Source organism: Patella vulgata, chromosome 7 (genome assembly GCF_932274485.2).
Source record: "Patella vulgata chromosome 7, xgPatVulg1.2, whole genome shotgun sequence".
In the NCBI taxonomy this organism is placed as follows: domain Eukaryota; kingdom Metazoa; phylum Mollusca; class Gastropoda; family Patellidae; genus Patella; species Patella vulgata.
In genome coordinates, this window is record NC_065885.2 from 62,994,845 (window position 1) to 63,007,753 (window position 12,909).

General features: G+C 37.2%; 1 protein-coding gene across 1 annotated transcript in view; it reads right to left on the minus strand.

The window, feature by feature from the left end:
- Positions 1 to 323: 323 nt before the first annotated feature.
- Positions 324 to 12,909, minus strand: part of LOC126827244 (inositol 1,4,5-trisphosphate receptor type 1) — a 33,985-nt gene continuing 21,399 nt past the window's right edge. Inside the window, exons 14-19 of the mRNA XM_056102151.1 lie at positions 11,723 to 11,806; positions 11,079 to 11,218; positions 9,471 to 9,636; positions 8,555 to 8,715; positions 5,299 to 5,460; positions 324 to 3,437 (exon numbers count right to left, since the gene is read on the minus strand). Coding sequence (XP_055958126.1) covers positions 3,357 to 3,437; positions 5,299 to 5,460; positions 8,555 to 8,715; positions 9,471 to 9,636; positions 11,079 to 11,218; positions 11,723 to 11,806 — 794 coding nt within the window. The 3' untranslated portion in view covers positions 324 to 3,356. The remainder of the gene's footprint in view (positions 3,438 to 5,298; positions 5,461 to 8,554; positions 8,716 to 9,470; positions 9,637 to 11,078; positions 11,219 to 11,722; positions 11,807 to 12,909) is intronic.

Below are 12,909 nucleotides of genomic sequence, written 5' to 3' on the forward strand. Positions count from 1 at the left end.
TAGCCCCAATGGCATCATTCTATTCCACTCCACCAACCCCTAGGTCCATTTACAAGGGGAGACAATCAAATCACCCACCCTTGATAACTGAGCTATTTATATTGACTGATCAAAAAGTTCCATCAATAGAAAGCAAGTAGGCAAAGGGAAGTAACTGACATTTTACTGCAACTAAGATCGTTGTTGTAAACTTTGTCAAAATATTTTAGGACATCTTTATGTGTGCATGTCATTTCTTTGATATTTAATTTCTTGCCAAGTTTCTCATGATCGAACGTACAAGCTGCTGTATTATGGTGAATATAAAACAATGAAGCCAAGACTGGTAATTAAAGATACATTATGTACGATTTAGATACAAAGCTGACCATTCTTGCTATAATAGCTCAAAAATAGATAATATAAAATGAATAATGTGAAAATTTCATTCAAATTACTCTATTGCCAGCGAAGATATTAGCCTTTGAAGGTTTGACATGATGTGTGCAATAATTTCAACCATCGTACTGGTTGTTTGAAGCTAAATCTCGCTCCTTCAGTTTTAGCTTAAATCAAAATATGGCTGAACTGTTCTAATCTATTTAATATCGGAGAAATTCCTTGCCATCCTGGATTGGATAATTTAATTAATGTCTAATTAATAATTTATATAACATTTCAGGCCTATAAAGAAAAACCTGCAATAGGCAGATTGGGCTTTTGTATAATGTTTGTTTAATGAATCCTCCTTGCTGGAGGTTGGCCACTCTTGTTCTAGTACATCAAAAGAGTAATGAACACATCAAAGCATATCAGTTATTGACAATATGAACCTAAAAGCAAAATCATAAAGTTTATAAACATATAGATTTGTACAATTCTGATTAAAATACAGATCTATATTTCGTTTTGTTTTAAAATTTGGCCTTCACTACATAAATATCTGACCAGTTGCCATGGGAAGTCGCGTCAGGGGTCATGTGAAATACATCTTTTGCTTTGAATTGTTTTCCATCTACCCATAGACAGTGTGCGCCAGACGTTCAAAACTTAACTCAACAAACTATTTTATTGTCGGCTAAATCTATTTGTTAAGGTCAGCTCAATTTTTGTCAAGGTCGCTGAGATGTAAACAAGGTTAGGGCACGTGATTGTTGGCGAGATTGTAGGTTAGGGTAAGCATTGGGGCTAGGTCAAGGGTTAGGGTTGGGATTAGCGCTAGCCCTGTTTACATTTTGTGACCTATGACAAAAAATTGAGCTGGCCTTATCATTTAACACCAACGTCTGATTCTCTAAACCCTCACATCAACCAGAATGGGGATATTTAACAACTGGTCCAGATAGTATCTTGTATCCCCGTCAGACCTTGTCCCTTTTCTGGTCGCCGTACGGTCGCAGCAGCGCAGTAACTACGTCACCCCGGTCTGACGCAGTAACTACGTCACCCCGGTCTGAAGATATGTAAAACAGAACGAAATAGGATCTGTGTGTATTATTCAGACTGACTGGATGTTCAGCACTATATAAAACGATTATCATTATTATTTATACATATAAATGTAAATGAAATGAAATGAAATGGGGTTTAATGTCCTACTATAAGATCTAAACGTAACACATCACAACTACATGATACCCAAGTTGTAGTCTAAGTATTATAACAGGTGTTTTCGATGAGGGTTAACGATCTACACATTGTTATTATATAGCACCTATCAATTCAAATGGCAGTTTTTGTAATCAAATTAACAATATGAAATAAAATGTGGTTGAAGTCCTACAGTAACCTGACAAATGAAGATTGGCATAGTGAGCTTAGAAAGCTGCGTTCATTACTGCCTATTCTTCAGGAAAATCCAACTGCCATGGGTTTTTTTGCAAGCACAAAAACATGAAGACGAAACCTCATTCTTTTCTTGCCAGGCTCTCTGATTCTGCATGACTGACACAGACAAAGCAGACTGGAAACCCCTGAGGAACATTCACGGATACCACCGGGATTGAACCTGGGCCTTCCTGGTTAGTGAGCCATGCTCAGCACCTTACATATTGAGCAGCCACATTAATAAATTAAATAAAGTGAGGTTTAATGCCTACTTATCTGTACCGACTTGGCTATTCAAGACGGACATACATCATACAGTGTGCTATGAGGGAAATTTTGCCCAGGCAGTGGCAATATGGTCTACTCTTTAAGGATCTTTTATAAGTTAAAACTGGAAAGTAAAATTGTTTCTAATGAACAGATACAGGAATATAGACGGAAGGATAATATTGATCGTGAAATGGAGATTTTGATTAATTCAGATTTATAATATATTTAAAGATATGTAAATACATTACTATATACATTAAGGTTTTCCCATTTCAACAGTTTTCCTGCTGGTCAGGTATATGTCAGACAATTTTTGCAATTATTTGCATCGTCTCCGATTTATAAATAAACACTAAAGAGTCTTTTAACACATAAACAATCCTAATATTAATTTACTGGGTTTCTTTTTAATGTTACTTTTTGCTTTTCACTACAGACCCAGAACTGTACATTTCAGTGGGAGCTTATGGCTAGACCCTGGATCCATTCAATTGATTTGATAGTTTTGCATTTCCCATTGTCCGCAGAGTTTTGTTAGTGTGTGGTGCGGTCCTTCTGCACTTAATATCCTCCTGCAATCAATTGAACTAGCAGCCAGTCTCGACAGGTGAATCGGACCAGCCAGTCTTGACAGGTGAATTGGACCAGCCAGACTCGACAGGTGAATCGGACCAGACAGTCTCGACAGGTGAATTGGACCAGCCAGTCTTGACAGATGAATTGGACCAGCTAGTCTCGACAGGTGAATCGGACCAAAACAATACCCAGATATCTATATATATATATATATCTACAAAGTATATTCACAATTATCAATTTTGTGCTGTTTGGGGGCAACAGCCATCAAAGAATTATTTGCTCAATTCAACTTTTACATAATTTTGGTCATTTTTGACATATTTCATCAACACAGTCCAAAATTTGTTAAAGCTTTAGTAGAGGTAGGGTGGGTTAGAAATTTGCGTACAAAGGTCACATGGTTAACACGTACACTGGCCAACTGTTTTCTGGTTTCATAATAAATAAAAATATTTCTGGCTCTGGATCAAACAAGCTATCACATTCTACCAGTGGCAGCAGCAAGGGGGGAGAGCAGGGTTCTTGGATGGGGCCTAAAATAATTCAAAAGTTAAATTTCCATGAGCCAATTTTCCCACTTTCTGATGGATACTACGATTCCATCATTTCTCTTGATAGTGTTCCACATTCCATCCCTCCATTCTGGAAAATCCTGGCACCACCCACTGATATAATCAGAAACGACTACGAGCTATTTTTATCTATAAACTTTGGTGGTTCATGGGGAACGTAGGATTCTGTAACAATCCCATTCTCTGTTTCTGTTTTCGTTGTTCTGTCATCTACGTAAAATAAAAATAAAAATGAAATAAATTTAATGGATACATAAAAATAATTAGTGATATCCTAAAATACGCTCTACAGTGTGCTATGAGGGAAATTTTGCCCGGGCAGTGGCACTATCGCCTACTCTTATATCGAATTCCAACTGCCAAGGGATCTTTTACGTGCATTCCAATGTATACACGGGAAGGACTAGACAGCTGTCCTTGTCAGGCCCTCCGTCCTGCATTACTGACAAGGGGGAACCAAGCCGGAAAATCTGGATGCACTACAATTATTTTGAATACCAACTTTCAAGAGTTCTTTTATGTGTACATCCTATCCGAACGACTATACATTGTACCTTGCCGTGCCCTCCTTCCTGCAACACTGACAAGGGGGAACCACGCAGAAAATCCAGATGAATTTCTCAAGCAAGCTGGACCACCAGGTCAGTGAGCCAATGACCTACTCACTCAGCCATTGTGGCTCCGATACACGAAACCAAGTTAGACAACGTTCTGGAAATGCCATTACAAATACCAGCCAAACGACATCCCGCACCAGACAAGGGAATACCAGCCGAACGACATCTTGCACCTCTGACAAGGGAATACCAGTCGAACAACAGTCTTCCATCCTGCACCACTGACAAGGGAATACAAGCCGAATGACATCCTGCACTACTGACAAGTCAAAACCAGGTTAGAAAATCTAGGGTCGAACAAGTGATCTCCCTGGGGCAAATAGAACTATTATGGTGCACATGACCTTTACGGTGATACTTAAAATTCATTTTTTGATTTTCCTACGGGATACACAAAATTATTATGAGATATGGTCAGAATGTAATTAGAAAACAATTTGAGGAAAATCGGACAAAATTTAGGGGTTGCTCATTTTTTTTTTAGTTATATTCTCACCAAGTCTTATGATAATTTTCGGTAATCGCAATGAAATTTCCAAAACCAATTTGTTTTTGCTCTGTAAAGACCACTAAAAGCGGAACTCTGATTACAAAACTACAGAAATAATTAAATAAAAAAAAAATTAACATCCTAAACAACCGCCATACTTGTTTTCAATTTGTAGAACAAATATGGCGATCGCTAAGGGGTAACAAAAACACAGACAGGCCACACCCACATCCAGTATATGCCGTGTCAAGCAAAGTGTCCACATCCTGTTAGCTAGTCAACTACCAATTACCTACTGATTGATTGAAGTTTTTTCACTATTAGTTTACTGAAAACATTATTGCGCGCTCTCTCTCTCTCTCTCTCTCTCTCTCTCTCTCTCTCTCAACAATAATCATGTCTGATCATGCAGGTACATATTATTTTACTAATTAACACAATCACTTTCATCTGTTTAAAGGATCCTTTGGCACCATCCTATTTGATTAAACAATATGTACCTTCTCGTTCCTTACGTTCATCTCATAAAAAACAACTTGTATGTCCAGTACAGAAGTCAACATTTGGTGAGAGAGCTTTTGCATATGCAGCACCAAAAGAATGGAACAAATTGCCTCTGGAAGTCCAAAATAGTCCAAACGTCTATAAACCCTGTTTTTTACCCTAACGTTTGAACTATATACTTCACTTTCCATTTGTATATTGTAACTTGACTTATCCTTTGTATTCTTTTGTTTATTTGTATATACTGGTATGTTTTTTATAATCATATCTACATTGTAAAGCACCACAGAGCAGTCAGACTGACTGAATGTTCGCAGCGTATAGAAAGCGATTCTTATTATTGATTATTATAATTAGACGAAATAAGTCAACCATGTTAACTTTCTTTTTTAATTAAATATTTCTGTAGTTCAGCTTTAATGATTTATGTGACAAAAGTAAAAGCAACTGATTGATTTACCTGATCTTTTAGATCATTAAGCTGAGAAGATAAATTCTGTATTAATTTATTGGTACCATCTAATTGGGCCTGTAAATTACGTAACTCGTTAGTTTCACCTTCACTTTCTTCTGCCGTCAGCGACATAGCACACATTCGAGGGAACCATTCTAACTTTTTCTCCTGCAAAAAATAGTTCAACGGAAAACATTACCAATAGAAATATATGATTCTAGGAAATGCAATGAGTTTGAGACAGTTCTGAAGGTAAAGGGTAAGTTGCATTCATAGGAAATGAAATGAAATGAAATGAAATGGGGTTTAACGTCCATCTGTTCTGCTCCTATGCTGGGCTAATGAAGACGGGCATACACCATACAGTGTGCTATGAGGGAAATTTTGCCCGGGCAGCGGCACTATTGCCTACTCTTATATCGAATTCCAACTGCCAAGGGATCTTTTACGTGCATTCTAATGTATACACGGGACCTCGGTTTTTCGTTTCATTCGAAGGACTAGACAGCTGTCCTTATCAGGCCCTCCGTTCTGCACCACTGACAAGGGGAAACCACGTTAGAAAATCCAGATGAACTTTCTCGGCCAATGCAGGGATCGAACACCCGACCTCCAGGATAGCGAGCCAGCGTCTTAACCACCTAGCCACCGTGGCTCCCATGCATTCATAGGACATTAGCGAAAATAACACCATAGCTAATACTAGTTGTGATGGAACTCCGGGGCATGACGATCACTGAACAAGATCCATTGAGAACTATTTCAGTGGGCGAGAGGTGCAGGGGTGTCACTTCGCGAAAAATTGCGGGCTGTTCTAACACTAATTTCTTTCACATTCGTTTAATATCAAATCTTTGTTTAAAAACTTTTTTGAAATCACCTAAAATCATCTAATTTGTACTTGTGTCCAGTTTAAAGCTGACTGATTAATTTTGATAATGAGTGTCCAATTTACAAGTATTTAATTTCCTGATCACTGTCCAAACATTAATCATTATACATCAATAATCAATTGGGTTGTTTATATTTTAACAGTGATTGAGAAATTAAATACTTGTAAATTGGACACTCATTTTCAAAATTAATCAGTCAGCTTTAAACTGGACACAAGTACAAATTAGATGATTTTGGGTGATTTCAAAAAAGTTTTTAAACAAAGATTTGATATTAAACGAATGTGAAAGAAATTAGTGCTAGATACACAAGATTAAATGATACCTTGGTTACAGTATGTTTGACACTGGTTGAGCAATATGATTATGAAGTAGTGAAGATTAGAATCTGCTTATAATAGCATTGAAATGAGCATTGAAACCACCATGTCATTTTTTCCATTTGAGACGTGGCACAAAATGTCTAATTTCACCCCATGCATTGAAACCATTATTTTTTCATTTGATAGGGGCACAAAACTATGAACAAATCTATTGAAACCATGTGATTTTTTTCCATTTGTGAAGGGGTACAGAATCTCAAAGGGGAGGTGGTGGGGGGAGGTGCAAAGACTTTGCTACTACAACAAGAAACAAGATAGTAGTAGTAGCAACTAAGCCAATGATTATGAAGATAATTTTCTTCTTAGGTTAAAGATACATTATGGGAGATAAGATAAAGAGATGGCAGTTCTCGCTATAATAGTTAAAAACTAGATAGTGTAAAGGTAATTTGCTGAAAATTTCAGTCAAATTGATCCACTATGAGCCGAGAAAGAAGCGGGTGAAATTTTTGCAAAGTCTCGGTCATCATTACTAAAATCATTAATATAAACAGCATAGTCTCGATTATCCACTTTTTCTGATTTAATTATCAACGGCCGTTAGCGGCATATAGGAATTTAATCCAGCCAACATCGAAGGCTAGCCTTGACATCGAGAGTTTATTATGGTCTGGATAAGTTAATTAATGTCTAATTGATAATTTAGATAACATTTCAGGCCTAAAGAAAGATTTGTAATAAGCAGATTTTGCTCTTGCATAATGCATGTTTTAGTAGCGGTAAGCAGTTTGATTTGTCAAGCCTTTGGAACCATAACAACTCTGCTTCTAATTGAGGGGGAGGGGGATCAGGGGGCCGAATGTGTCCAACCTTGTGGGTTTTCTCTGGGTCCTTTGGTTTCCTTGCACTGCTAAAGACCTCTATGCGCAAGCGAATTATTGAGATAACCATATGTTAGTCCCGAAATGGCCTAGTTTGTGTCAAGAGGATGTTAAACCACATTTTCTCTCTATCTTTTTAATTGCAGGAAGAATGTTTAAGAGATCTCTCAGACACAGGTCGTCTTGTGCCTGTCATGTTGTCTATTTTCAGTCTTTTTTAAGCCATTACTAATACAGCACAAAGTTCAAAATGTCAAGATATATTAATGTTAGGTTCCCACTATCACAATTCGTGCTAGGATTGAAATGGTGGTTTTAATCGTGGAGTAATTGTGGTGATCGCGCAACGATTGAAATCATGGTTTTAATCGTGGAGTAATTGTGGTGATCCTATCAGGTCTTATCATATATTGAGGTCAGTGTTGATTGTATCGAAACGTATCTGTACGTACCAGACTCAATAGGGACAATCCTATCGTAACATGACAGTGGGAACATTTGTTCAATATTTCCTGACAAGGTCTACTACATTTCCTTCACTTAGACCTCAGGGAGGCCAAATGGTTTTAACGTGATCACTTTATATCATACGGTCTGTCATTGAGTCAAGTGGTGTGGTTTCGATTCCCCGCTTGTACGTGACAAGGAGTTGGGTAGCCTGTCCAACCTCATGAGTTTTCTCCGGATCCTATGGTTTCCTCCCACTGCTAAAGGCCCTCACACGCAAGACCCCTACACGCAAGCACCTTATTTAAATAAACTTGTAACATCGATGGGAAATCTTCCTTTGTTCTTTTCGTTGAATAAGCAGATTGTTTTCCCTCTAGTAGATTGGGTGGAGCTTAACCGTGCAATAATTAGACATCTTCAATGTAATTGCACACTTTTGCTGGTTTACACTAGTTTTAGTAGAAACCATATAGAGAAGTGGGGTGGGATTCCCGTGCATTAATTCTAAGCATGTTGAGCAGTTGTCAATGTTACAAGTCATTTATAGCACGCTTCATTCGTGCCTCTGGTTAAACCTGTTAACTCATGAAAGCTGTGCTATAAATATAACTTCAGTCATATGTTAGTCCCAAAATGGCCTAGTTTGTTTCGATTGTAGGTTAAACTCTCTCTCACACTCTCTCTCTCACTCCAAGACCCTAATGGAATTACGAACCTTTATCATGGAATAAACATAGCTCTCTGGTCCGGTAAACTCTGTTGGATCTTTTACATTAACTAATACAATAAAATATAAATAATGCCACATGTTGTGTTCGGACTGAACATGTTCTTCAAATGATACGGTACGATTGTCGAACGCTGATCGCTCCAAACCTGTTAAATACAAAAAAAAAATGGCATGGAAATTACAATTTAGGATACTTGGCTCACTTTTCAAATTTTCACAGGGCTGTTGGGAGTCATTTGACATTTTCATGAAGTTGTTGATAGCCATTTTGTATTTTCATGCAGGTGTTGGGAGCCATTTTATATTTTCATAAAGCTGTTGGGAGCCATTTCATATTTTCATATATTTTCACGAGGCTGTAGGGAGTCATTCAATATTTTCATAAAGCTGTTGAGAGCCATTTTATATTTCCATAAAGCTGTTGGGAGCCATTTCTATTGGTTACATAAAATCAATCTAATTTAAACGAATAAAAAGTTCATCCCACCACAAATAAAACATGAATTCTTTAATATTTAATCTAATTTAAAGGCTCAATACCACTCTTGTTGTAACTGAATAATATGTCCCAATCTTTATTCTGGTCAACAAATTGTACTATTTTACAATATTCCAATTCATTGATGATACAAATTTCATCTTAACACACCTAATTTAAAAAATTGGAAAAATTCAACTAAATGATTTGAAAAGCCTGACGTAAAGCTTTTCAAATGTGACTTGGATTTAAAATATTTTTGAACCCCCTGGACAAGTAAAATAGGATTTAATGGATAATTTACACAACAGGTAGGACATTAACACATCTAGTACTTAGAATAAGGCTATTTTTTATTTTCTGGAGCTGTCAAGCCAGCAAGAGTGTTATTGTCCCTTTAAACGAATAAAAATTTCACCTCACCACAAATAAAACATGAATTTTTTAATATCTCCTCCTTCTGTTGTTTTTCACTTCTGAGATCAGCGAAGGTGTCAATGATGACACCAAAGATGAGGTTAAGTACAATAATGATGATGATGAAGAAGAACAACAGATCATAAACAACCCTCATCACAAACAGAGGCTCCTGAAATAAACAAAGGTTGCCAGGCAATGAAATATATGTATAGGCTATACATCTATGCCAGAGTGAGATGAACAGAGGATGTAGACTTTCCCACTTAAAAGGCCCCTCCCAGTCTCCAACTGTAACGACTAGATGAAGATGAAAGTGTGTTTGTAAACACAACTGAGCAAAGCCGAGGATGAAGATGGTTGATGGCAGATGTTTCAGACCACAGTGCGTGCAAGGAAGGCTTATGACAGTGTAAAAAATATTATACACCTTGACCTGAGGCCCAAAGGTGCAGCCTTCCAACCCTTAAGGTAAAGCAGCTATTGTTTCCCTTATGGTTAGTTTGTGTTCATTTTGGGTGAAGCCTGTACAAAGCCTGGACTATATACAGCTATGGAAGTTTACAGCTAGCTCCCGGATCCATTCACTTGATTTGAAATATGTATTTGTTTTCTTAAATCTCTGAGTACATTGTGTTGTGTATCTTTTCCGTAGGTTTGTCTTGTGTAATTGTTTGTGTGTGGTGCTATCCTCCTGCACTTACTATTATGTAAATTAAGAACAAAATCTTTGTACTCAAGCATTCATAATTAATTAAGTCTTGTATCTGTTTGAGCTCACCATTGTGGATAAAGCGCATTATAAATATATACTTACATTCTGATATGAGAGAGAGAAATGGGATTTAACGTCCACTCGACACAAACTAGGTTATTTCGGGACTAACATATGGTTTTAATTTTATTTACATAATTCGCTTGCGCGTAGGGGTCTTTAGCAGTGGGAGGAAACCGGAGGACCCGGAGAAAACCCACAAGGTTTGACAGGCCACCCTACTCCTTGTCACAAACAACAAGGGAACTGAAACCACGCCAGTCGACTCAATGACAGACTTTATGATACAGCGCGCGCACGCTAACCATTCAGCCATCCAACCCCCCACATTCTGATATGTTTGGGCTTTAACATTAACTGATTTTAGAGATTCAGCTTTCACAATATCTTTCCAATGGCATTTAGTAATTGAACTGGAGATACAGAGGAGAGAGAGAGAGAGAGAGAGAGAGAGAGAGAAATGGGTTTAATGTCCACTTGACACAGACTAGGTCATTTCAGAACTAACATATGGTTTAATTTTATTTCAATAATTCGCTTGCGCATAGGGGTCTTTAGCAGTGGGAGGAAACAGGAGAAAACCCACGAGGTTGGACAGGCGACTCTACATATTGTCACGTACAATCGGGAAACCACACCAGTTGACTTCTATTCGTATAATATGCATACACCATCAGACAATATAAAAAATGCAATGCCTGCTGAAGCCTTGATTTTACCTGCACATACACTCCTGTGGTGTATTTCACAATATGATATTTTCAAGGGTTCAAAATCCTTCGAATGGCAATCAGCGACATTAAATTACATACAATTCTATTTATAACAGTTGTCCATACCTTGCTGCTTGGTTTACGTAAGACATCACCGATACCTCCTCCATTACGTAAACCTTGATTTAATGATGTTAAAATACACATGATAAGAGAATCACAAGCTCTTTGTTTATCTTCTTCATCTGGTTGTGCGATTCCAGTTTCTAAAATAATAAATAATCTCTATAATAATAAACAGTCTCTATCTCTATAATAATAAACAGTCTCTACAATAAACGGTCTCTACAATAATAAACAGTCTCTACAATAAACGTTCTCTACAATAATAAACAGTCTCTACAATAATAAACAGTCTCTACAATAATAAACAGTCTCTACAATAAACGGTCTCTACAACAATAAACAGTCTCTACAATAATAATAAACCATCTCTACAATAATAAACAGTCTCTACAATAAACGGTCTCTACAACAATAAACAGTCTCTACAATAATAAACAGTCTCTACAATAAACGGTCTCTACAACAATAAACAGTCTCTACAATAATAAACAGTCTCTACAATAATAATCAGTCTCTACAATAAACGGTCTCTACAACAATAAACAGTCTCTACAATAATAAACAGTCTCTATAATAATAAACCATCTCTACAATAATAAACAGTCATAATAAAAAGTCTATACCCTATACAATAATAAACTTACCTTGTTCCATGTGAAGAAATTGACTGACTATAGACTGTGTGTTTGAACAATTACCATCAGTTGGACACGACCCTGTTGTATCATCTGAAAAATGTGATAATTTATACATATAATACAATCTGTAACCAAACTGATCAACATCTATATTTATCAAGGAACATTCAAAAAAAGTCTTCTTACACCCGTCAGTTTTCATCTGGGAATGGAGATCGGTGTCCCAAGCTGTATTATGCGGTGTCTGGATAAAACCAGACTTTTATTTTATAAAAACAATGTGTAGGTGAAATTTACCTTTCGTTATCCAGTATGGGTCATTCACTGTATAGACCTCTAAAGGAACGGCGATAGATTATCAGGTCATCCAACAAAAAAATTGACCAGAAATCTTAAAAGGGTTACGTGTCCAGATAAGCATTTTTGACGTTCACGTCTAAACAACTCAATATTTTGAGCTGAATTTTTGAGACAAGGTAAATACACCACTCCTCTATATTTTGGCGCTTAAATTTCATACGAACTCAGACTTTTTTTTTAAGACTCTTTTCAAATCGGGATAGTCCCTTTAAATAAGGGGGGTTGGATGGCTGAATGGTTAGCATCCGCGCGCTGTATCATAAAGTCTGTCATAGAGTCGACTGGTGTGGTATCGAATCCCCGGTTGTACGTGACAAGGAGTAGGGTCGCCTGTCCAACCTCCAGGGTTTTCTAATGGTCCTCCGGTTACCTTCCACTGCTAAAGACCTCTACGCACAAGCGAATTATTGAAATAAAATTGAACCATGTGTTAGTCCTGAAATGACCTAGTTTGTGTTGAGTGGACATTAAACCCCATTTCTCTCTCTCTCTCCCTTCAAATAAAAGCTAGATGTTCTGGCTATAATACAGTGATTCTCAATCAGTGTGCCATGACATGTCACACACAGGTGTGCTACCAGATCTTCTTAAGTGTGCCTGCTGCGATAAAATGGGAAAAGCCACTTGATCCCAATTGAGTATTCACTGGTGTCTACTGATAAGTTCATAGCTGTCTTTTTCTTTATTTAGTTTGAGTCATTCTAAATGTCTATGACTAGTCTCTGGCTACGGTTGTATGCCGTCTATGATTTGCCATGTTTTTATTTTGCAAAATTTAAATATTTTTCATATATTATTTAGCCAGACGTGCCACTATTTTTTTTCATGTGTTC